Below are 27,025 nucleotides of genomic sequence, written 5' to 3' on the forward strand. Positions count from 1 at the left end.
ATATTATATACAAATAAACAAACAAAACATATTTAATAATAAATAAAAAACTAATTATATTTCTTGAATATGTCAAAAATTAATTATTTACTCTCAGTAATTTTATTTGTCAACAAATTCCACACAATCCTTTTTTGATGGGTAATTGCAAAAGTATCTTTTAGTGGTTTGATTAAAAAAGGTTAAAAATGAACCATTGACTTGAATGATTACTGTCTTGTCAATGAATTCCACACAATCATATTAATATTAATATTAATAGCCATCCATTTTCCATACTGCTTATCCTCACTAAGATCGTGGGTGTGCTGGAGCCTATCCCAGCTATCTTTGGGCGAGAGGCGGGGTACACCCTGAACTGGTTGCCAGCCAGTCGCAGGGCACAAAAAAAAAAAAAAAAACAGCCGCACTCACATTCACACTTACGTGCAATTATATAAAATGTATTGGAGTGCAACTGCCTACTGCTTTTTACATATACAATAATACGTTATTCGCATGTTTTGGGTTGAATTGAATAAATCATTTACTTTATTCATTATTAATTCACATAATATTTTTATGGGTTGATTTAAAAAAAAGTATTTCTTTAATTTCCGTTAAAAGTACCGGTGTTTAGTATATTCTTAAATTCTGTATGCTCCCAAAATAAAAGTGCTGGGCACCTCCCCCGGCCAAACGGTGGTTCCACCCGGAAACTTGGTAGTGTCGGAATTTCCGGTGATGTCAGAACGCCAGGCCTCCATTCGAGCTGCAGCTGTTTGGAGAGAAACAACAACAAAAACGGGGCCGAGAGACGGAGCGGCCAACGGTGACAGTCCGCTCCGAGCTCGAGCAGCGAGGCCTCGAATCTGGACGTCGAACCTCCTTTTCCCACCCGGAGCACCGCCGGCTTCTAACCACGGCCGCTCTCGGTGAGGAAACTCTGGCCTCCGCTTCCTCCTCCTCCGACTCGGACACCGGCGGAGCGTCGCCGCCCCCGCGGAAGAAGCACCGAGCCTCGGCGGCGGAGGGAGCAGGAGAGCCCGGGGCTTCAGCGGTTGTGCCAGGCCTTGCCGGAGTTGTTTTGGGACTCGGAGCCACATCGACCATCCACTTTAACCGCAGCACCGTCGGCCACCTGAGCAGCAGCAGCAGCAGCATGCAGGCGAACGGAGCGGGGCAAGAATCAGCCGAGCTTTCCTGCCTGAGCGTCGCGCAGAACGGCGAGTCGTCGTCGGCTGTAGACTGCGGCGGTGGGGCGGCGCACTCCAACGGGCTTCTACTCTCAGTTGCGGACAACGGCATCGGCGTGGGCACCAGCAACGGATCCGCGTCGTCCACCTCCGCTGCTTGCGGGACTTCTGCCGCGGCCTCGGAGGTGGGCTTGCTGAAGAAGAAGAAGCGTTTATCGCAGGCGGAGGAAGATGTCATTCGACTCATAGGGCAACATCTCCACGGACTGGGGCTTAAGTAAGTTGTGGCAGTCCGAGTTTAGAGCAGCCGAAGCGGAGTTTTAGTATCATATTGTCGTCTTGGCTTCGATTGGTTTTAAAAGTGCGACATAGAGGCCGATGGAAGCGCTATTAGTGTGCGTTGACAAGACACAAACATGGGGGGATGGGTCCGAATGTTTCGCTCGTTCGCACTCCGCAAAGAAGGCAGAGAAGAAGGAAGGGGGTCCATCTTGCACAATAACATTTAGCCACTTAGCATGCTAACTCAGCAGTCGTGTTCACACACCAAATAAAACACAACAACAACAGCAAGAAACATTCCAACTATCAAATGAGTGGATTTGAAGTGTGTTGTTTTGTGTTCTTGACACGACTTTTAGTGGTTTGCACTGGAGTGCATTGCATCATCTGTCGTCAGTAACGTTTTAACAACGTTAAAAAAAATAGTGGCTTAGCTAATTATTATATAATAGGTTTTTTTTGGTTTGGTTTTTTTAGGGTTGTGGTTTTCCAAATTTTTGGCTGTCACTGGTGATAATGTCACGTTTCAGAGGTTGAATGCAAGGCGTTTTTATATGCAATTCGACTACAATGTTATACAGGTTAATAATGACAACTTGATTCCCCACCCCCCAAAGTTATTTTAATTGTCAATGGAAAGCCGTTTGAGCATTTATTGTATAACCTTGATATCGAGTGTAAGGTCCATAAACCAGTACATTCTTGTCCTCACTACTAATACAGTTCAGTGCAGAAGTGGAACGACTGGCTTACTAGTAACTCCCAGTGCCACTTTTGGCCGACAAGTGCTAAATAAACCCACAACTACGCCTAACTAGCAGGCATTTGTCTCACAGTAGTAGCCTCCTGCGCCCTGCTGGTCGCACCAAAATGCTCACGAGGAGTTTTGCCAACATGCTGTTGTCCTACTCTTAGAATCAGAATCATGTTTATTAGCCAAGTATGTGTAATGAATTTGTCACTGGTAGGTGGCGCTTCTCTAGTACTACAGCAAACAAGCAGCCACTATAGCAAAATAGACATTTAGGACATAAACTCATAAGTACAGAGAGCGTCATTAAGCAATGTAAGGTGACCATTAGCGCAGTAATTCTGATACAATGACACTTTTAATTGTATGCCAAAGTTGTCCTATCAGTGTGGATAGAGAGCAGACTAGTACTTGGACCCAAGAGTATGTAGCTATTTTTTGTAAGAAAAAAATCACCCAAGCCACTACCAGATGAGATGACGCATGCAATGCTGATAAAGGCTATCAGATCCTCTAACAGCTCACTGTATTTGTCAGAATTTGGTCTTTTAGATTTCGTGTTGACTGGTGGCATTTCTGAGCTGGCCCACTTGGTGGCGTACCGAAAATGACGTACCCCTTGTCTCCCGTTCGTATAAAGTTATCTAAACATATTATTTTGTGTTAGATAGCGGAAAATAATCATGCAATAATTGCTGTGTAAACAAAACAAACAATTGCCGCAAACAACACGTCTTCCTGGGGATGTCTCTTTGTCTGTTCTTTTTTTAATTGAACATGTTCAATAAACATTTTAAAAAGTCTTTCCAAGGACCCCTTAGGTGCCCAACAAGGTGCCTGACATAAAAAGTTCATATCTTCCAAGCAACGCATACACACAACTTAGCAATAATAGGGAATTTACAACAATTGCCTCTTCCAAAGAATCCATCTTTTTCCCCCAATGGCTGTCCTTAGAAGAACAAAATAGAAATGCTGTAGAATCATCACATCCAAGGGGCCGCCTATGTCATATCGAAGAGACGGTTCTGTTGTTGTAATACTGAATTCCAGCGTAGGGGGTGACAGAACCTATGTATTACAGGTTTAAGTCGGATATCTACGATATTGAAGAAATGCTCAAACAGCTTTCCATAAATCAGTTTAGCTGACTAGTATGAGACAGACATTCTACGAGTGTGCCCTAGTTGCTTTACTAGTATGATGGATTGTCTTACTAGTGAGGCTAGAGAGCATATAAGTTGTGTACTACTTGACACCTGTGCACCATTAGTACAACTAGTAAAGCTCCTAGATGTAGATCTACAACCCCAATTCCAATGAAGTTGGGACGTTGTGTTAAACATAAATGAAAACAGAATACAATTATTTGCAAATCATGTTCAACCTATATTTAATTGAATACACGACAAAGACAAAATATTTATTTATTGTTTTTAGCAAATAATCATTAACTTAGAATTTTATGGCTGCAACACGTTCCAAAAAAGCTGAGACAGGTGGCAAAAAAGACTGAGAAAGTTGAGGAATGCTCATCAAACACCTGTTTGGAACATCCCACAGGTGAACAGGCTAATTGGGAACAGGTGGGTGCCATGATTGGGTATAAAAGGAGCTTCCCTGAATTGCTCAGTCATTCACAAGCAAAGATGGGGCGAGGTTCACCTCTTTGTGAACAAGTGCGTGAGAAAATAGTCGAACAGTTTAAGGACAATGTTCCTCAACGTACAATTGCAAGGAATTTAGGGATTTCATCATCTACGGTCCATAATATCATCAAAAGGTTCAGAGAATATAGAGAAATCACTGCATGTAAGCGGCAAGGCCGAAAACCAACATTGAATGCCCGTGACCTTCGATCCCTCAGGCGGCACTGCATCAAAAACCGACATCAATGTGTAAACGATATCACCACATGGGCTCAGGAACACTTCAGAAAACCAATGTCAGTAAATACAGTTCGGCGCTACATCCGTAAGTGCAACTTGAAATGCTACCATGCAAAGCAAAAGCCATTTATCAACAACACCCAGAAACGCCGCCGGCTTCTCTTGGCCCCAGCTCATCTAAGATGGACTGATGAAAGGTGGAAAAGTGTTCTGTGGTCCGACAAGTCCAAATTTCAAATTGTTTTTGGAAATTGTGGATGTCGTGTCCTCCAGGCCAAAGAGGAAAAGAACCATCCGGACTATTATGGACGCAAAGTTCAAAAGCCAGCATCTGTGATGGTATGGGGCTGTGTTAGTGCCAATGCCATGGGTAACTTACACATCTGGGAAGGCACCATTAATGCTGAAAGGTACATACAGGTTTTGGGAGAAACATATGCTGCCATCCAAGCAATATCTTTTTCATGGACGCCCCTGATTATTTCAGCAAGACAATGCCAAACCACATTCTGCACGTGTTAGAAAAGTGTGGCTTCGTAGTAAAAGAGTGTGGGTACTAGACTGGCCTGCCTGCAGTCCAGACCAGTCTCCCATTGAAAACGTGTGGCGCATTATGAAGCGTAAAATATGAAAACGGAGACCCCGGACTGTTGAACAGCTGAAGCTGTACATCAAGCAAGAATGGGAAAGAATTCCACCTACAAAGCTTCAACAATTAGTGTCCTCAGTTCCCAAATGTTTTTTGAATGTTGTTAAAAGAAAAGGTGATGTAACACAGTGGTAAACATGACCCTGTCCCAGCTTTTTTGGAACGTGTTGCAGGCTTAAAATTCTAAGTTAATGATTATTTGCTGAAAACAATAAAGTTGATCAGTTTGAACATTAAATATCTTGTCGTTGTAGTGTATTCAATTAAAAAAAAAAGGTGATGTAACACAGTGGTAAACATGACCCTGTCCCAGCTTTTTTGGAACGTGTTGCAGGCTTAAAATTATAAGTTAATGATTATTTGCTGAAAACAATAAAGTTGATCAGTTTGAACATTAAATATCTTGTCGTTGTAGTGTATTCAATTAAATATAGGTTGAACAGGTTGCAAATCATTGTATTCTGTTTTTATTTATGTTTAACACAACGTCCCAACTTCATTGGAATTGGGGTTGTAGTAGAATTTTATAATGTCACTAGTAGTACTAGCACATCGTTGTCAACTAGTGCACGGTTTTGTTTCACTAGTAACGTAATTGTCCTACTAGTAATGACAAAAAGCGTCGTAGTATATGGACTTTTAGCTGGATGTCAAAAATATAAAAAAATTCTCAAACTGTTGTATGGAAAGCTGTTTGAGCATTTATTTGACAAGCGCACTAGTAGAATGACTGTGTCTTAGTAATAGTTATTTTTTTTCCCACTACTGTATGACATTTCTGCACACTAGTAGGACAACTTTAGCATACTAGTCAGAGCACTACGTTACTTTTCTAGTCTACAGTTTTACATTATACTCTTCATGTTTCAATCACATTACAGTAGAGAACTGGTAGTGTTCCACAAGGCTCGCAACTGATGCCACAGATGTTTTTTTTTTTTTTTTGTACAAATAATGCCTTTAAATATGTCCTGTGTGAAGCATAGGTTAGTGGTAGATTATGGCACTTTCCAACTTTCATCTGAATTTGGGTTATGTCGTCGCTGTAGGAATGGAACTCCGTCGTGAACCGACGACCACAGCTGGTCATTGCTGCACCATTGTAACATTTGAACATACATGGTTAGAAATGCTGCATTGTAACCTGAGCATGATGTCATCATCCTAAAGGCTATCCTGAGGCTTCATTACCTCAGCACAGATGCCTTGAAGTAGCAACTCTGCTACACATGAATATTCTGGTATAAATTGTTACTGTGACTAATGGTTCAGGCACACATGATATCAAGGGGGGAAGGATAGCGGTGACATTTTTCAGACGTCTGCCTCATTTTGTGTATTCACCCCCTCTCTCTCTCTCTCTCTGTCTCTCTGTTTGGTTACTGCAGTCAGACGGTGGACCTGCTGATGCAGGAGTCGGGCTGCAGACTGGAGCACTCGTCAGCGAGCAAGTTCCGCAACCATGTCATGGAAGGCGAGTGGGACAAGGTCAGTTGGCCTGGGACAACCATGTTAGTCGGGGCCTTGTTATTGTATACACTTACCCAGGCTACAACATTAGCTACACTTGCGCAAAACACCAAGACATCAATACTGCCCTGGCCATGATCGTAATACTCCTTTTATTGGCATTTAAATGTGTTGTTTATATAAAACAAATTGTTAAATGAATAGCTCCCAACTGAGCATCATCTTGGTAAATGCAAATTGTTTTAGTACAGTCATTGGATGTCATCTTGATGAGGCTGCATTTTCTCATAAAAACACTGCAAAATGTTGCATTTTGTCATATCAAACAGTTATATTTTGTCATAAAAACATGGTATGCACTATGTAGTAGTCATAACATAACTTTATGTTAAGAAATGTTACACAATTCTACGGAATTATATGATGTTTCCCTGGCATTTAAATGAGTCAAATTTGTCCCCTGTGCATTAAGCTAACATTATAAGAGGGGCTCTTAATGACTGTTCTTAAGTGCTTAAGTGCTTCTGGATGGAAAATGAAGTTGAAAAAAAAGCTGTAAAGGTAAGGACATGGATGGTTTTACTTCGGATGATGTAAAACAGGCCTCATTCTACTTCTTGACTCCAAATCCAAGTCATAAAATTGTCTTGTGAAAATCAGGGTTATGCCTTTCTCCCATTAGAAATACACACACAGTGGTTTTCAGACCCCCTTAAATGTTTCACTCTTTTTTTATATTGCAGCCATTTGCTAAAATCATTTAAGTTCATTGTTTTCCACATTAATGTACACACAGCACCCCATATTGACAGAAAAAAACGGAATTGTTGAAATGTTTGCAGATTTATTAAAAAAGAAAAACTGAAATGTCACACAGCCATAAGTATTCAGACTTTAGTAGAAGCACTCTTTTGAGCAAATACAGCGATGAGTCTTTTTGGGAATTATGCAACAAGTTTTTCACACCTGGATTTGGGGATCATCTGCCAGTCCTCCTTGCAGATCCTCTCCTTTCAGGTTGGATGGTGAATGTTGGTGGGCAGCCATTTTCAGGTCTTTCCAGAGATGCTCAGATGCTCAATTTGGTTTAAGTCAGGGCTCTGGCAGGGCCATTCAAAAAAGGTCACGGAGATGTTCTGAAGCTATTTCTGCGGTATTTTAGCTGTGTGCTTAGGGTCATTGTCTTTTCTGAAGGTGACCCTTCGGCCAAGTCTGAGGTTCTGAGCACTCTGGAGAAGGTTTTCGTCCAGTATATCCCTGTACTTGGCCGCATTCATCTTTTTTTCGATTATAAACAGTCTCCCTGTCCCCGCAACTGAAAAACACACCCACTACATGATGCTGCCACCACCATGCTTCACTGTTGGGACTATATTGGACAGGTGATGAGCACTGCCTGCTTTTCTCCACACATGCCACTTAGAATTTTCCAACAATTTCTAACTTGGTCTTTTCAGACCAGAGAATCTTCTTTCTCACCATCTTGGAGTCCTTCAGTTGTCAGGGCTTTCATGTGTCTTGCACTGATGAGAGGCTTCCGTCGGGCCACTCTGCCATAAAGCCCCGATTGGTGGAGGGCTGGAGTGATGGTTGACTTTCTAGGACTTTCTCCCATCTCCCGACTGCATCTCTGGAGCTCAGCCACAGTGATCTTTGGGTTCTTCTTTACCTCTCTCACGAGGCTCTTCTCCCCCGATTGCTCAGTTTGGCTGGATGGCGAGCTCTAGGAAGGGTTCTGATCGTCCCAAACGTCTTCCATTTCAGGATTATGGATGCCACTGTGCTCTTAGGAACCTTAAGTGCAGCTGACATTTTTTTTGTAACCTTGGCCAGATCTGTGCCTTGCCACAATTCTGTCTCTGTGCTCTTCAGGCAGTTCCTTTGACCTCATGATTCTCATTTGCTCTAAGATGCACTGTGAGCTGTAAGGTCTTATACAGACAGGTGTGTGGCTTTCATAATCAAGTCCAAACAGTATAATCAAACACAGCTGGACTCCAATGAAGGTATAGAACCATTTTAAGGATGATCAGAAGAAATGGACAGCACGTGAGTTTCATATGAGTGTCACAGCAAAGGGTCTGAATACTTATGGCTGTGTGATATTTCAGTTTTTCAAAAATTTCAACAATTCTGTTTTTTTTCCCTGTCAATATGGGGTGCTGTGTGTACATTAATGAGGGAAAAATGAACTTAAATGATTTTAACAAATGGCTGCAATATAAGAGAGTGAAAATTTAAGGGGGTCTGAAAACTTTCCATACCCACTGTATTTACACCTCTCGTAAACTGGAGGTTGCCGACCCCTCACCCCATAACCCCCCCAGTGTGAGTATGAAAACTGCTGCGCTCACCATTTTTCCCTCACTGCTTTGTTTTTGTCCAGGCTGAGAATGATCTCAACGAACTGAGAGCACTGATGCATTCTCCCAACGCCATTGTGGTAAGCAGCCTTTCGCAAACCCGAAACCAGGGATCCATTAATATCTTACGGGCATTCTAGAAGGATTCTGACACGCTGAAAGTTCTTTTTTAGTTGTTGTTGTTTTCTAGAAAGTATTACCATTTACTGCCATGATAATGGAGTGTCAGAAGGCTTTGCTGTAGTGTCATTTACACTTTTACAGTAGCTAAAATGTGCCAAAAAGCCTCATCAAAATATTTTTTTAAGATTATCTTATCCTATGGGCTTAATGCTAGCCATTTTTGTCCACCTTACTTCCTTTTAAAAAAATAAAATAAAAAATGTTTTTGATGCATTAAAGCAAAAGTAATGAAACTTCCCAAGGGTGAGGTTTTTTGTCTGATGTTGTAATTTCCAACTCCAGCTCTTTAAATATATCAATATAATACTGTTTATGTCAAATTGTACCTTTTGGGTCCATCGTGGTGACTTTTGACCAATTCAAACCTATGAAAACTGATTTTTTCTTTAAATTCCTTATTGACTGAATCACTCAATTTGGATACAATGGGTTTCATTGTAGAGTTTTTGCTTGAAAATTTTATATTTTTTGTTTCCTACCCGATGACATCATTCATCACAAAGGGAGCGATTTCATGTGATATTTTTCCGAAAGAAGCATTTAATGGCTTGCCAATGGAGTAAGTGAATGACGCAATTAAAATTTTAGGAAATGGAGACACCCTCTGTTGACCCTGGAGAAGAATTACATTTCAATTTAAGAAGGGGAAGTTCCCTCTTCTGGCTGCAGAAAGACTATACTATTAGCATCAGTATAATTAAACATAACTTTATTTATAGAGCACTTTAGCAACAAAAAAAAGGTTGTACTTGTATAAAAAAAATAATTTTTAAGGTTGTTTTACAACCTGTGCATTCTGCCAGAAAAAATGCATTTTGAGCAGTTAAAAAATAAAAAGTTCATTTTAATGCCAAGAACTGATGATGTTTAAAACCTAAAAAAGCATATCAAATCTTCAACATTACAGACTGTCTGTGCATGGCCAAAAATGGCTATGAACAAACTTAAAGGGTGGTAGACTCGAACAAAGCCTGAGGATATGTAGGCTATGTAAGGTAGGCTATGTAGGTGTTATTTATTTATTTAGTTATTTATTTTTGTGTTCAGCGTATGAAGTTCTTGCTGCTGCAGCAGAAATATTTAGAGTACCTAGAAGACGGCAAAGTCCTGGAGGCTCTGCAGGTGCTCCGCGGGGAGCTGACACCGCTCAAGTACAACACAGACCGCATCCACGTGCTCAGCGGGTACTACTTTACTACTCTTTAAACCTTGTAATATGCAATAGTCTATAAACCCTGCTGACAAACCTTTTTGGCTGGATTTACACTGTAGGTCCTTGTGTCCAATTCTGTTTTAATGCCTACATCCAATGTCCCATTTACATTTCAAGTACCACATAGCTGATATGGATAAAATTGTTTAATTTTCAAATATCAATTATTTAATGAGAGAATGAATAAGAAATAAGGGTTCCAGTGTAGAGACTGTGGGTTTTTGTATAATTTAGAAATGTACATTATTTTTCAGTTTTGGGTAAATTTACCTCTTCTTTTTACTTTTAGTTTAGCACTTTAAACTCTTTCAAGCTGTTTATTGGACTTGAACTGCTTGATTTTCAATTTTAAAATATAATGGAAAATAAGGGGTATTGTACAATTTAGGAGTCTTACAAGTGCTCCAACTTATGAGTTTTTTGAGTTACTAGCTGTCGCTTAGTTGATTTAATTCAATTATTTGTTTCTTCTTCCTGCTCTGTGTTGCCAACCAAATGGGGCTGGAACAGATTAATGGCATTTCAATTAATTTCAATGCGATAGACTGAGTTGCAATAGGAGTAAATTGAGTTATTAGCTTTACGTACCAAATTAAACTCATAATTCAAGGTACCACTGTCCTTGATTGCTTGTGTCTTCTTGCAGGTATCTAATGTGCAGCCATGCCGAGGATCTAAGGGCCAAGGCGGAGTGGGAGGGCAAAGGCACGGCCTCCCGCTGCCGACTGCTGGACAAATTACAAAGTGAGGGGACGCCATTTGTCTTCTTCCCGGTCCCAACCAGACCACTAATGGCCGCTCTTCTGTCTCGATATCTACAGCGTACCTGCCACCATCCGTGATGCTACCCCCGCGGCGGCTGCAGAACCTGCTGCGGCAGGCGGTGGAGCTACAGAGGGACCGCTGCCTCTATCACAACACCAAGCTGGACAGCAGCCTGGACTCGGTGTCGTTACTCATCGATCACGTCTGCAGCAGGTCTGGACTCAATCTATGCATCATTCGTTCTTTCCATTTACAATTAGGACGCAAAGATAAAAAAAACAAAAAAGAGACTGATAATTTTGCTATTAGTTTTTTTTTTTAAATCTCATTCACTGACTCATTCATTTTCTGCCGCTGACGAATATTTTAAAGATCGTTTTTCAACGGGTACGCGTGAAAGTGGATCTTGTCAGTGAAATTCAGGTTTGTATACCACTGTAATGTTGAACAGATACTGTAGGTGGCGGTGTGCATCGCTTTGAATTGAGAGCCACCCATCTTCTACTGCTGATTACTAAAGAACAGAAAAAGCAAGAAACAAAACCTTTTCTGGTGCAAGAAAAGAGTACTCTTTCTCTCGATAGGTTTGCAGGGTTGTCACTGGGTCATGCACACCTCTTAGCCAGTGTGGCTAAACCATATAAAAGTCTCCTAGCCACAGTTGTGTGTACTTAGCCACAGCATTACGTGCGTTTATGTGGCTAAACCTTTAGCCACACTTAGCCAGTCCTCGTCACTGGGAAGCTGATAATCTTGTAACTGTATTGCCGGAATCAAAACTACCTAGTCATCAATCAGGCCTAGGGCTGAAAGATTTGGGGAATTACTCTCAATTTTCCATTCCTTTGTTAAAAAATAGGACATTATTTCAAATTTACAGTGCAGAAAATGCACAAACAAATTGATTATGAGTCAGTCACTGGTTTGGTCTGTAATGACAGAAAATTGGCAAGAATGTTACTGCTCTGAAAATGGTTTGAAATGAATGAGTTAATCTAACGTTAAAAACAGGTCAATGAATTTTTTGAAGTTTCAATGTAATTTTAATCTGTGCTTGGTTTGGCGACCTTGCTTGCTATAGATCTATTTGTTTACTTTCTCATCTTATCTTTACCTTTTTGTTGGACTTTTATCCCCCCTGTCAATCCTACCAAAGATGTTATTTAAAGAGCCTAAACCTTTCTTTTCCTCTTTTTGTTTCCCCCAGGAAGCAATTCCCATGTTACACGCAGCAGATTCTGACAGAGCACTGTAATGAAGTATGGTTCTGCAAGTTCTCAAACGACGGCACCAAGCTGGCTACTGGCTCCAAAGATACCACCGTCATCATTTGGCAGGTGGACCCGGTGTGTACGCAAGCATTCTAAATTCTACTGTTAGGGCTACCATATTTTATGTTGGCGGTACAGTGGCCGACTGGTTAGAGCGTCAGCCTCACAGTTCTGAGGATCCGGGTTCAATCCCCGACCCCGCCTGTGTGGAGTTTGCATGTTCTCCCCGTGCCTGCGTGGGTTTTCTCCGGGCACTCCGGTTTCCTCCCACATCCCAAAAACATGCATTAATTGGAGACTCTAAATTGCCCGTAGGCATGACTGTGAGTGAGAATGGTTGTTTGTTTCTATGTGCCCTGCGATTGGCTGGCAACCAGTTCAGGGTGTACCCCGCCTCCTGCCCGATGACAGCTGGGATAGGCTCCAGCACGCCCGCGACCCTAGTGAGGAGAAGCGGCTCAGAAAATGGATGGATGGATGGATGGATATTTTATGTTTGAATTGTGCAATGAACCCATTTATAGCACAGGATATGATATGTTCCAGACTAAGCCGCAATAGGTGAAAATCTTTTTGAGAGACCATTTAAAACACATTTTTAAAATACAACTCCCACAGGCTTTAAACACAAATAAACTTATTAAAACACACTTAAACTTATTGAAACACAATTTTTAAGGCATTCCTTAGCGCCTGCTCACACTCTCTTGCTCGCCCATTTCTGTAAATAAGAAGCCAAATGTGTTTGCTTTAAGCTGCTTGTCACACCCAGTTGAAGTTTACCGGAAAATTAAACATTGCATATTTAATACCAAAATGTTCAACCAAACCATATGTTTGCATCTCATTAAAGGCCCCTAGCTTAATGCTAACATATAATGCAAAACACTGTAGATGAGCTAACGGAAATTAGCATAGTTGCCCGAACAGAGAACTGAGCTGTACCGGGGGAACACTATATTTGGTCTACAATAGTTTGTTTTTATTGTATTACAGTGTTCCCTCGCTATATCGCTCTTCAGCTATTGCGGATTCGGTGCATTGCTTTTTTTTTCATATTTATATCACGCATAATTTGCCAGATCGTGGGATTTTGAGTGTATGCCGATATTTTTTTGGTATTCAAATAAACGGTAAACATTGAAACTGTATAAAAAATGTAGAAAAATTAAGAAAAATTCATCAAAACACATGGCATGTATTACATATTAAAATACATTATGTAAAATGTACATAGTGTATAGTACTACTGTACATTGCTGTACTGTAGAGCAGTGTTCCCCAACCTTCTTTGCACCGCGGACCGGTTTAGTGTAGGCATTTTTCTCACGGACACACACACACACACACACACTCTCTTGCCTCGCTTCTACTTCCTCCTTGGAGTTGGAGTTGTTGTAGGCAGCCAGACCAGACTGCAGTTCCGTAGCTCCTCAATGAGAGTAGACTTTGAACTCCGTAAAAGCAGTCCTGCCTGTGTCAAGCAGCAACCTACGACTATCTGTATCAGAGCAGACTTGGTGCGTGAGAGTTAACTGTTGCGATAAACCTGTATTTTAAGTAGGTAAGAGTTTAGAAGGTGTTTCAAGCATAAACAAAGTGTTTATAAGAGTAGGTTGATAGGAGTGTGGGAAAGATTAATAAGAGTCTGGGGAGGTTCATACAGCTTTAAAATATGTATAAATAGTCCAAAAAATATGGGGTCGTTGCTTCATGGATTTTACCCATTGCGGGGGTTGTCCGCAACATAACCCCCACGATAAACAAGGGATTACTGTATGATCCTCTTTCATGATGCCGTTGTGCAGGAGAGCCACCAGCTAAAGCTGCTGCGGACTCTGGAGGGTCATGCGTACGGGGTCTCCTACCTTGCCTGGAGCCCCGACGACACCTACCTGATCGCCTGCGGACCCGATGATTGCTCTGAGCTGTGGCTCTGGAATGTTCAGGTATGCGACTATGTGGCTTTACAAATAATTTAAATGAAAAATATTATGGAAAACTGACATTTGAATTGGTTACATGAAAATATTTGGGTCTCTGGAGTGCCTGCCTACCCATCTAGTGCGAAATTAAGTAATCAAATCTTTACTTATCTCCCTTTAATGAAAATGTGTCTATAAGTGAGCCTTTCTGAACTAACAGTGGGGCAAATTTGCATATTGACAACCCCCACACATTTTCCGCACCCATGATAGGGCAGCTAGTCTCTTAGATTTGTCCAAAAGGTAAGCAGAGCTCTCGTTTTAGGAACAGCCATTGAATGGCATTTCCATTTATTTCATTGGGAAAAATTGGTTTGATAGGCACATAAATTCAGTTACCAGCTTGGACACGGAACGACTTGAACTCTGAAGTCAAGGTACGACTGGAGTAAAAATTTGCTTAATGTCTCCTTTAAAGCACCCATAGTGGCTGCGTTATGGAAGCCCCTTTTGTAAAAAAAAAACACCCTCAGCCATGCATTATAGACGTTCTATAAGCTGTGTCCTCAAAAAGCTCTTCTTTCTCCCTCTCAATGTTTTTTCCCTGTCGCCCTTCCCCCATTTCTCCTCTCTTCCATACACTTCATCTGCCTGTCAATCCTGCCTTTTGACCAGACGGGGGAGCTGCGAACAAAGATGTCGCAGTCCCACGAGGACAGTTTGACCAGCGTGGCCTGGAACCCTGACGGCAAACGCTTTGTCACCGGAGGCCAGAGGGGGCAGTTCTATCAATGCGTACGTACACGTCATTTGCTCATCGTAATGTGTTGTGTACAGTGACCGCTTTAAGCGGAGCGTTTGGCGTGTGTCCTCAGGATCTGGACGGCAACCTGTTGGACTCGTGGGAGGGTGTGAGAGTCCAGTGCCTGTGGTGCCTGGGTGACGGGAGGACAGTTCTGGCCTCAGACACCCACCAACGAATTCGGGGATACAACTTTGAGGACCTCGCGGACAGAAACATGTATGCATACAGCAAAAGTCTGCTTTCACGTGTTACGTACAATACTCGCAAAAAGTTTGGAAAATTGGGTTTTGGGTGAAATTTCAGTATGAACTTGAAGTGCAAAAAATAACCGTGAAAGGTAAAGTTAATTTGACCTCTAAACTTTTGAATGTACTTTTCCAACTGTTCAATGTTTCAGGGCTTTTTGCATAACTTGCTGTTCTCGAGCAAGAAGCTGAATGGAAAAATTCACATTTTCTCCTGTTAACTAGTTGACTGCTACCCATTTTCAGTGTTTCCCAAATACCCAGCCGTTTTAGAGAATTTGAAAATGTGTTTTGTGACAGTATAAGTACTAAACCTACCAAAAGAAAGAGTAGACCCCTTTTCAAGAAAAAAAAGTGTGTCTAGCTTTTTCCAATATTTAGTAATCAGCAATAGAACATGGGTTGGTTTCACCCAAAAACTATTTTTGACCAGAAAGCAGAGAAAATGAGATTGTGAAAATAAATATGTAAATATTTGCCACAATTAATTCATGATTTAACAAGGGTGGTAATTACGTTTTCACACAAGGCCAGGTAACTTTGAATATTTTTTTTTCCTTAACTGAAATCACCATTTAAAAACAAATATAACCCAAGTGAACTTAAAATGCAAGTTCACTTGGGTTATATTGGTCTGATATTTACATTTGTTTGATGATATTAAACGTTAAAGTGGGGGAACTGCAAAAATAGAATAATTTGCGAAGGGGGCAAATACTTTTTCACGGCACTGTAGCTGCAAAGGGTGGACCGACTTCCTATTCCTAAGGATTAGGAATGGGATGTCACTTAAGTTCATGTGAGTCATGGCAGGTGAGTGAATACTTTTGACAATATAGTGTATATATACGTTGGTGGCGGTAAACAATGGGATTACAGTTAACAAATATAAATGTAAACGACAACCCATGTACTACTGTTGATTACTAAAGAATGGAAAACGCTAGAAAAAAAATGTTTATGGTCCTTATTTTGTCAAGGTATTAGTATTCTACAGGTCTTGAAAGATCAATCAAACTGCTCTAAAACGGCTGGCAATTTGGGGAAGTCTGCTATGAAAATGAAAACCTGTGAATAAAAAAAATTGTGTAAAATTACCCCCCACAAAAACACTGTAGCTAATTTGTTGTGATTGGTTTATTTGCCCCACAGAGTCCAGGAAGACCACCCTATCATGTCTTTTACTGTTTCCAAGAACGGAAGATTAGCTGTGTTAAATGTAGCAACTCAGGTGAGCAGACAGTCTCTCCTTGAACTGTCATAATGTACACATCCAGTAATCAGTGGTCCATCTAACGCTTCCTAGGGAGTGCACTTGTGGGACCTACAGGACCGAGTGCTGGTCAGGAAATACCAAGGTGTCACCCAGGGCTTCTACACCATCCACTCCTGCTTCGGAGGACACAATGAAGACTTTATTGCCAGCGGCAGCGAAGGTACAGTATACAAGAGCCTAATCTTTTACTGTGTCTTCTACTCAAAAGCTCTGTACATTTCTTTTTTTGCAGTATCACCATTTAGGGTACCTGGAAAGAAAATGGGAATTCTGTGCAAAAGTGCTTAAATCTATTTGACAACAAATTAGTTAAAAAATGGTCAATTGTCATATTGTGGGAGAAACATCACAAATGGCCATCAACCTGCATATACAGGCGCATCTCAATCAATTAGAATATTGTGGAAAACTTATTTCTGTAGTTCAATTCAAAAAGTGAAACTCTTATAGATTCACTTCACACACAGTTAAATATTTCAATTGGAACTTTTTTAATTTAACTACTGGAATAAATTAACTTTTCTATTATGTTCTAATTTATTGAGATGTACCTGTAATGTCTACTGGATGTATGTTGTTCATAAATTTTCCCTCCCTGTGCTATTAATAACTACCATTTTGTATGTTTGACTCTTCTAATATGCTTATTTGAGCAGAAAACTGCTTGAGGCATATCTGGCCACAAAAAGTTGGTTGGACTCCAAATTGTGCAACATTTGGGCAACTAGAGTGGGGTTGAACGGTGTACCAGTACCCAAAAAGTACTGCGGCTTCCCGCTGGTGAAAATGATACTGTACCACATTTTTTAAGTACCGTTAATTAAAATAAATACATAATTGAATAATCAGATGCATCCTGAATTATCCATCCATCCGTCCATCCATCCATTTTCTGAGGCGCTTCTCCTCACTAGGGTCGCGGGCGTGCTGGAGCCTATCCCAGCTATCATCGGGCAGGAGGCGGGGTACACCCTGAACTGGTTGCCAGCCAATCGCAGGGCACATACAAACAAACAACCATTCGCACTCACAGTCACACCTACGGGCAATTTAGAGTGCCCACGCAGAGACAGGGAGAACATGCAAACTCCACACAGGCGGGGCCGGGGATTGAACCCCGGTCCTCAGAACTGTGAGGCTGACGCTCTAACCAGTCGACCACCGTGCCGCACATCCTGAATTATTTTATATTAAACTATTTCAGGAAGTATTCAGTTATTTCAATATTTAATTATTTCAATATTTATTTAATTATATATAGGCCAGTGAAATAATTAACATATAAGTAAAACATTATTACTGCAATAATTAAATATTGAAATAATTAAATAATTAATGACTTTATTTATTGCACTTTTGGTCCTCCAGTATGAAAAGTCCTTGAGGGTAACCTATATCACCCACTCTCTCCTTATCGTTGTCTTGTTGCTTCCTACCTACCATCTTAAAAATAAGTCATGTCTTTTGGACACATTTTTGTAACTCTATAAAGGAAGAACAAGTATTTATTCCTTTATTCATTTGTTCATTCTTCTTGTTTGTTGCTTCTCTTCTCCCGCAGACCATAAAGTGTACATTTGGCACCGGCGGGGCGAGCTTCCCATTGCTGAGCTGACTGGCCACACGCGCACCGTAAACTGCGTGAGCTGGAACCCGACCATCCCGGGACTCATGGCGTCCGCCTCGGACGACGGCACAGTGCGCGTCTGGGGGCCAGCGCCCTTCCTCGACTCGCAAGAGGCGGACGGACTCAACGGTACTGGCAATGTGGGGGCGAATGATTATTTCCCATGAGATTACATGGGAAGTAATCTATCCTTCCATTTTCTATAGTGCTTGTCCTCATTAGGGTTGCGGTTGAGCTGGAGTTTTTCCCAGCTGACTTTGCAATGAGAGGCAGGGTGCATGCTGGGAAGGTCACCAGCCAATTGTAGGGCAAATACAATTCACTTGTACCACTGCTAATTGCATTCCCGACCGCTCTCTGCATCATCTCGAGAAGTTCACAACCCTGCTTTCCCCGGTGTCAACTAGGTGTGCGCGGTAGACCAGGTGTGTCAAACATGCATCCCGCAGGCCAGAACCGGGGGTTCAATTCGGCCCGTGGGGATGGAGAACACATTCACTGCTATTTTTCAATAAAAGTAACCGTTGTTGCTATTTTTTTCCACTGGAGGGCGCGGTGACAACAATTAAACACATAGGCATTGACGCACTTGTGAAGGCTAGTGTTGTAACACTCTCAACGTGTCTTGGTCTCGAGACCACATTTTTAAGGTCTTGTCTTGGTCTTGTATATTACATTTTATACTTTGGCTGAAGATTAGGGCAACTAAATTGGCTAGTTTTTCACTCTTTGTATGGTGCGATCTCATAATAATTATTATGAGACCCCACTGTGCATGTTTAGGTTACAAAATGCTGCGGTCGCTTTTGTTTCTTAAATGTAACCAAGCTCTTCTTCAAATCTTAATTTTAAAAAACAAATATTTATTTTTTTGCAACAATTAAGGTTATTTGTGTGTGTGTGTGTGTGTGTGTGTGTGTGTGTGTGTGTGTGTGTGTGTGTGTGTGTATATATATATATATATATATATATATATATATATAATTTTTTGGGGGACATTTTTGCATGTTGTGCTTTGAAAGAGTTGCAGACACTGTTTTTGGTTATCAATTTATTTATTAAATGTATTTATATTGTATTATAAAGTGAATTCACTTTAAATGTTAAACCTTGTCATGGTTTTTAAAATCGATTTGTATGGTTTTGGTCTTGTCACGGTCTCGGCTTGTCTCAGTCTTGGTCTTTCCTGTCTTGGTCTCGGTAGGCTCTGGTCTCAGGCAAGTCTTGGTCTCAGATAGTCTGGTCTTGAGCACAACACTAGCGAAGGCCAAAGGTTTCAGGAGCACACTAATATAGAATACTGTACCGCCTTCGCACTACATTTCTGTGAAAATAAATGCCTCCTGTATAAATATTTTAGGACATTGAATATTACAAAATTTAAATCAGAAGCTTCAGTTCAAAAGAGGTTGGTTTGGTGGAACTTTTAGATTTTGTTTTTCATGCACTGCCACAACTGAATTGTGCACGCTCAATGATTCATAATACTGTGGAAATCGTTTTTGTTGAAAAATTCAGACTGCTCGTATAATTTGCAACAAGATAATAATCAATAAATGTGAATATTGTACTTGCAATTATTTGCACCAAAACAATGTGGAAAATGTTGAATAGTTGTTGCTTATGGGTTTTTAAACCACAAATATTCTTGTCCGGCCCACTTGAGATAGAATTGTGGTGAATTTGGCCCGCAAACTAAAATGAGTTTGATATTCCTGCGTTAGGCTGTATAAATTTGCCCTACGGTATATATTTGGACTCTACCGACCAATCGTGGTAACACTTGTTGATGACATCATTGTACCTGCCTCAGTGTGAAAATGACTGAAAGCAGGTCTACCCATTGAGCTGGAGGAGTTTCCAGCACCATGTTTTGTTTTTTTTGTTGTTGTTTTTTTTAACCGGATCCGAGCTTGTTAATAAAACGATACGTCCACATTGAGCCATCCCTTCCTTCTTGGTTACCCCACTGCTCGAGAACAATCGTGGGAATGCTTGGCGCTACACAATCTTGCGCTGCACCGCCTAGCTCCAAGATGTGGTTGGATAGCCCGCACGGCTAAACACTGTCCTTCCACGGTGCAAAGCTGCTCTGCAAAGCCACTAAATAAATGGCAAATAAGCAAAACGTCTGACAAGTAATTTTATCACTAAAGGAGGATTTGGAGTAATTAATAGAAAACGGAGAAGTCATGCTAGCCGCTAAGCTATCGCGAAATGTAGTCGTGAAAAAATGAAATAAAGTGCTTGGGTGGTACACTACACTTTGCACAAAAGACTGTCTAGAACTGTGTTACAGTGGAGAATTAACCGAATATGACCACCAGGTTAGCAGGTAAATAAATAAATAAAATACAACAGCTACACCAGTGGTGTCAAACTCATTTTTGTCACGGGCCACATCATAGTTATGACTTCCCTTGGAGGGCCACTACAACTGTGAACCCAAATAAACAAACGATTACCACCTATAATTACATACAGTATACACAACACATTGATGAGTAACCAGTTTTGAAATCAGAAGCCTATAAAAACAAGTTTTTCCACTATTACACGTGTTTTGAAAGGGGAATTAGTAACAAAAAAATGCCTGCAAATATCTCAATGTTATTACACAGGAACACTGCGCAATTTTGATCTGCTTTCGCGGGCCACATAAAATGATTTGGCGGGCCGGATCTGTCCCCTGGGCCACCAGTTTGACACCTGTGAGCTACATAGTAAGCACACAAGACATGTCCAAAACCCGGAAATGAATTAGTATGTTACTGCCTACTGTACATCAGCAAGGAGGAGCAATCAAAAGTTATATATTTATAGTTGATTAAGTATTTAAAATAACAGCAGTGTCATTTGTTGTTATTTTTTTGTACCACAGTGCAACATTTTTATTTTGAAATTTGAGATCTGCACTAAATGTTCTCAAAATTTCATGTTATCATTTTTTAAAATCAATTTAGCTTTGCTTTAGGACTATACAACTCATTCAGAAATAATTCCATTGCAATTTTTACACTTAAGTTTATAATTGTGATATACAGTATATACCGTATCCCTTGAAGGGATTCGATTTGTATTGTTTTGGGCCATATCGCCCAGCCCGAGCGTCAACCCCGCAAGTATCCTTGCCTGCCTGATGATTCTCGACTGGAATCTCCAGTCGCACTGGTGTTCCCTGTAAAGTTGAAATGTTAGCTTTTGGAAGGAGCAGCGTATTTGGGAGCCATTTTAGGGCATTGCAGAAAGAGCACAAAATTACATAGATTGGCAGCAAGGAAAATTTGCGACTCAATATTGTTCTAATGTATTTCAACACTTCCTACCTCAATCGCTCATGAAATCTTTTGTAATTTTACAATTAAAGCCCTGTTAAAAAAAATCCTAACATATGTGCTGTTCTTGTTGTCTCCCCAGAGAACTGCAGTAACATGGACAGTTGATGGACACTTCTCTCGCAAGAACCCACCAATATAAAAGTAAAAATCCAATCTCTACACCGATCCAAAAAGTACGCCGAGGCAAAAAAAAAAAAAAAAAAGTGCAAGCCACCAAGACAAAAATGACAGAGCAGACTGATACTGGGACGCAGAAACGTCCCAACAGACCTTGATTATGGACAATTTGGTGTCCTCATCAAAAAAAAAAAAAAAAAAAAAAAAATTAACAAAAATAAAATCCAGACCCACCTGGTCCGCCCCTTAACCCCCAGTCCAACGAGGATGCAACCACCACCAACGGGTGAGCAGCAGAACACCCTTACCCCCCACCCCTCTCCACCAGTTTTCAAGATCCCCTCGCAGTTCAGCTGTTGTGATTGGATGGCATTTATCCATTTGTCTCTTGTCTGCCAGTCTCCATTGAAAAGAATGGTGGAGGGACATTTTTGTAACGTACACTACTACTCTCAAAAAAGTCTGAATATTGGGCATACTTATAAAAACGTCTGAATTTTTGGCGGATTTCAGTATGAACCTAAAATGCACTATAACCTATACGGGTGAACTTAATATGGCTTTCCAGTGGCAGATTTTTTTCACTTCTTTTAAAGACAAAATGTTTTAAGTGATAAAATCTGCCAATGGAGACTTCATAAGCTTCCTAAATAAGATAAGTCTTGTGGCCTTTCTGAAAATTTAGAAAAATTTCAAAACTGTCTTAAAATAAGTACACTAGGTGTTTTCAATAAAAATGACAAATTCACTAGGTATTTGTGTTTTTGCAGTGCTGCAGTTCCGTTCATTTCAAGATGATCTGCGATACGTTTTTTTTTTAGATATAAGCTTGCTCGCAGAACAAATTAAACTCGTATATCAAGGCACCACTGTAGTATTTTAGGTTTGTTTTGAAAATTCACCTGAAAGCCCAATATTCCAAACTTTTTGCGAGTAGTGTTTCTTCCACTGACAACTCTCACACACACACACACACACACCCACACGTTTACGGTGAAATTTATTTTTTATTTTTTTAAAGACAGCGGTAGATGAATCTAGATTCTACTGACAAAACTAGCGAGAACGGTCCTCTCCCAGCCCTCACCCGTCGCACCTCTACCTTTTCATGACGTTCGCTGCTGCACAATTGCATCTACCTAAACAAGGGGGATGCTGCATATCAGTGTGTGTGCTTGTGTGTGTGCATGGGAGGAGGAGGGGCTTAATTTTCGAAACATATACTGTGACCTCCTGCCAAAAGTAAACAAACACGCTTCCCATCGCACATTGCTGTCTCTCCTCTGTTGTTGCGTGCAAGTGTGCATGTATGTGTGTAGGGAAAGCCATTTGAGCATTTATGCCATAACCTTGATTTCCAGCTTTAGGGCCATGTACTAGTACATTCTTTGTCCTCACTTGTAAGACAACTCAGTGCACTAGTAGTAGGTCAACTGTGTCATACTAGTAATGTTCTTTTTCCACTCCGAGTGCCACATTTCGCCAACTCATACTAAATTAACACACTAGTAGGCCCAACTAGTAGGCATTTGTCACACAGTAGTAGCCTCCTGGACCCTACTAGTGGCACCAAAATGCCCACTTGTGGTTTTGCCTAACTAGTAACATATACTGTAGTTGTCCAACTAGTAAAGTTTTCCCACCCGAGTGTAGATGTGTCATGCAGTAGTAAAAAAATATAGTGCACTAGTAGACCGACTGTGTCTCACTAGTAATGTTTTGTCCACTGCTAGTGCCATTTTGGGCATACTCGTACGACCTTATCCTGGATATCAAGGATATTTAATAAACCAGTTTGAGCATTTATTTGATGTCCTTTTAATGCAGCTTAATGTCCATGTACTGGTATGCTCTTTGTTCTCACTCGTAAGATAATTTGACACACTAACAGAACAACTGTTGTACTACTGTTTTCCATAAAGCCGTTTGAGCATTTATTCGATATCCTTTATAACCACCTTAAGGTCGGTCTACTACTATGAACTTTGTCCTCACTAGTAGAACAACTTTGACATAGTAGTAGTACAACTACATGCTACTAGTGAGGCAAAACTGTGCTCTAGTTGACAACTGCGTGCTACTAGTACTAGTAGTGACAAAATCTTACTAGTTAACACCTTGGGCTGCACTAGTAGTTCTAGTCACACTTGTATGTCAACTAGTGCACAATTTTGCCTCAGTAGTAAGATATAGTTGTTCGACTAGTGTGCAGAATTATTCATGTTTATTATACTCTTTTATCACTCAGAAATAAATTCTGCAAGCTATAAGAATGCCAGTCTTATGAGTAACTTTTTTTTTTTCCCACCACTACCTTCCACTACTGTATGATGTTTCTGCAGACTAGTAGAACGAGTAAGGCGGACCAATAAAACAACTACGTGTTACTAGTGAGGTAAAACTGCACTAATTGACATCCGTGTGCTACTGATACTCTTAGTCACATAAAATTCTACTGGTTAACATCCTTGGTACTTGGTAAAGCAGCTGGGTCTTGGACATTTCTGCTCACGAGTAGGACAACTATGTTACTAGTGAGGCAAACCTATTCAGTAGTTGACATCTGCATGCTCCTGGTATTATTAGTGAATCCCATGATGTTAACTATTTAAATTTTATAATGCCACAAGTAGTATTTGTTGCATGCAGTTGTCAACTAGTACACAGATTTGCCTCGCTAGTAACGTGTAGTTTTTCTACTAGTTCGCCACCGTAGTCATTCAACTAGTGTGCAAAGATGTCATACAGTAGTGGAAAAAAATGTTACTAAGACCCACTCATTTTACTAGGGGCCCTAGTCGTTCTGTTGTGCTCTATTGTCTTACTAGTGAGTGAAAAGAGTGTACAATTACATGGACCTTAAAGTGGAAATGAAGGATGTGGAATAAATGCTCCAATGTCTTTCCATGTGTGTGCGTGACAGTGTTCAATTGACACCAGCAGAAGATTTCCCCCCCGTCCAAGCTTCCTTAATCCTTAGTAAAATTGTAAAAGATGATTTAAAAATAAAATAATAAAAATATTCTAAGTTATCCAAAGCCATTTGGACCTCTATCTGTGGAACAAAAGAATACTTGATAGCCATTTTATATTTTATTATTTTTTTTAAAATATGGGATTATTATTTTTTACACTAACTCCATGTGGCATTGGAACTGCACTGTGTTCAAATGAGTTGGAAGAAAAAGGCTCACTTTTTTTAATCGGAGGTCAACGATTGTACTTACTGAAGCAACGACTCGGCGAGTTTGCGGTTTCTAGACTTAAAACGTACACACACACACACAAAACTGCCTTCCTGTTTGTATAGTGGTACACACACACGCACGCACGCACACACACACACACAAAACTTCCCCTTTCTCTCATTAATTTACTGTCAAGTTGGAGAGGTTGTCATGGTGTTCGCTGTTTAATTTGAGCCCCCTGCTAATTCATCTATGACTGATTTTTGCAAATTGGGCATGGCCAAACTTTTCCGTGGTTTCCAGTGGTCAGTATCCATTCAAAAGCTTTCTTCCCTGCCCCTTTTTTCAGGGTATCTGATGATGATTTTGCCACAGACTGAGATACAGTTTAAAAAAGAAAAAACAGTTTCAGAAACAGTGCTTTTCTGTCTTGTTTTTATTGAATATTTTATTTTATTTTTTTCCAACATATTATATTATCTCCCCCCTGTATGATCATATTAAAGTATAACCATACATTTGGACTCTTTCTTATTATTTTGTATTCTTTTTTTGTTGTTGTATTATGTTGCATTTTGTCTCCTAACATGCGATATGCACAGTAACACCTGTTTGGAAGTGTGTTACCCAAAAATCAGATCAGGTTAAAACGATCCACCCCTCGCCTTTAAAAACAAAAAAAGATTTAATAATTGCACGTGTGTGTAGTTGACTGACAGCTCTCTGTGTGCCATTGTCCATTCTCCATGTTTGTCAAAGCCAAATCACTTGAAAGGGGATGTTGCCCAAGCGGGTCTCTTCGTTTCGATGCCTGCACCTCATCCCAGCTCCTGGACAGCAGAATGGATTCCAAAATGTGACGCGCGTTTGAGCATTTATTTCATATCATTTTTCACTAGTATGTGGTTTGGCCCCACTAGTCAAGATAATTTAGTGCACTAGTAGACTGACTGTCTTATTAGTAATGTTTTGCCCACTGCTTTTTTTTTTTTTGCCTGCTGGTGCAACCTTAAGCTAGATATTGAATAAAGCCATTTGAGCATTTATTCAATATTGTTGATATCCAACTGAAGGTCCATATACAGTACTAGTATGCACTTTGTCCATACTAGTAGGACAAGTGACATACAAGTAGGACGGCTACATGTTACTAGTGAGGCAAAACTGCGTTTGGCTCAAGTTGACAACTATGTGCTACTGATATCACTAGTGACATTATAAAATTCTTGTTAACGTTTAGCACTTCACTAGTAGTACTAGTAGCATGCAGATGCCCACTACTGCAAAGTGTTGCCTCACGAAGAACATAATGACTAGTGGGATGAATTGTCAATGTGCTGGTCGTCACTATTAGGACATGCATACTAGGAGGACAAGTTAATGTTACTAGTGAGGCAAAACTGCACTATTTGACAACTGTGCTCCTATTACTACTAGTGATGTAAAATTCTACTAGTTAGAGCCATGTACTAGTGCACTCTTTGTCCTCACTAGTAAGACAAATCAGTGCATTGAACAACGATGTCTTCGTAGTAAAGAATTTTCCACTACAAGGGCAACTACTTGTTACTAACAACACAAAACTGGGCACTACTTGACATCTGTGTGCTAAGTACTACCAGTAAAGCGCTAGATGTTAACTAGTAGGAATTAATATCATCACTAGTAGCACGCATATGTCCACTAGTGAAGTTTTGCCTAACTAATAACATGTAGTTGGTTGACAGGTGCACTAAATTGTCCACATACTAGTACACTGTTTGTCCTCACTAGTAGAACAACTATGTTACTATGTACATCTAGCGCTTCATTAGTAGTACTTGTAGCGTGCAGTTGTCATCTAATGTGCAGTTTTACCTCATTAGTAATGTAGTTGTCGTAGTATGCAGAAACGCCAGAATTGTGCAAACATTTTACTAGTAAGACAATTGGTCTACTAGTGTGTGGAATTGTTTTACTAGTGAGTACAAAAAGTGTACTAGTAATGTGGGATATGAAGGTTATGCAATAAATTCTCAAATGTTTCTGTCATACGCAGTGTCTGAATGCAATCTGTTGTCTCATAAGGTTTACCAAGAGATTCATTTTAATTTCATGTCTTAGTTCTCTAGAAACATTTGGGGGGTTTAAGTACTAAGGGCTTACTGGAGTATCTAAATTCCTTGAGCGTGGGGTGGGATGTGTGTGTGGGGGTGTATATGTGGTATTTGCAGATGTGATTGTACTGTTTTGTATTGTGTAGGAAAAGTGTCATGTATGCATATTTTCAATAAAGTATTCAGTTTTTTGGAAAACAAAACAAAAAAAGATTACTTTGATGCAGATTTGATGGGTTGGGAATATTCCCTACTGTTCATTTCTGGACAAGTGTGCAAAGATTAGAAACTATGAAGTGACATAGCCCAAAATAACATTTACCTCTCTCACACAACATAAAGCTCACGTAGACACTTGCAAAACACATACTAAAAACCTCAAGCACATAAAACGTTA

General features: G+C 40.4%; 1 protein-coding gene across 1 annotated transcript; it reads left to right on the forward strand.

Moving 5' to 3' along the window:
• The first annotated feature begins 690 nt into the window (after window positions 1-690).
• Window positions 691-25,056, forward strand: wdr26b (WD repeat domain 26b). The gene is made up of 14 exons (XM_061753518.1): window positions 691-1,452; window positions 6,135-6,234; window positions 8,603-8,659; window positions 9,810-9,946; window positions 10,622-10,719; window positions 10,797-10,953; window positions 11,948-12,086; window positions 13,820-13,960; window positions 14,612-14,731; window positions 14,812-14,957; window positions 16,139-16,217; window positions 16,293-16,422; window positions 17,824-18,018; window positions 21,307-25,056. Exons 1-14 carry the CDS (start codon window positions 1,142-1,144, stop codon window positions 21,330-21,332), a joined length of 1,836 nt encoding a protein of 611 aa, XP_061609502.1. The 5' UTR covers window positions 691-1,141; the 3' UTR covers window positions 21,333-25,056.
• The last annotated feature ends 1,969 nt before the right edge of the window (window positions 25,057-27,025 follow it).

This window comes from Phyllopteryx taeniolatus, chromosome 18, assembly GCF_024500385.1.
Source record: "Phyllopteryx taeniolatus isolate TA_2022b chromosome 18, UOR_Ptae_1.2, whole genome shotgun sequence".
Classification (NCBI taxonomy): domain Eukaryota; kingdom Metazoa; phylum Chordata; class Actinopteri; order Syngnathiformes; family Syngnathidae; genus Phyllopteryx; species Phyllopteryx taeniolatus.

Excerpts from the sequence above, each read along its gene's own strand:
- wdr26b (XM_061753518.1), top strand. The coding sequence starts at position 1,142 with ATGCAGGCGAACGGAGCGGGGCAAGAATCAGCCGAGCTTTCCTGCCTG. Across the intron at positions 9,947-10,621 it reads CGCATCCACGTGCTCAGCGG|GTATCTAATGTGCAGCCATG; the intron begins GTACTACTTTAC and ends GTCTTCTTGCAG. Across the intron at positions 14,958-16,138 it reads GACCTCGCGGACAGAAACAT|AGTCCAGGAAGACCACCCTA; the intron begins GTATGCATACAG and ends TTTGCCCCACAG.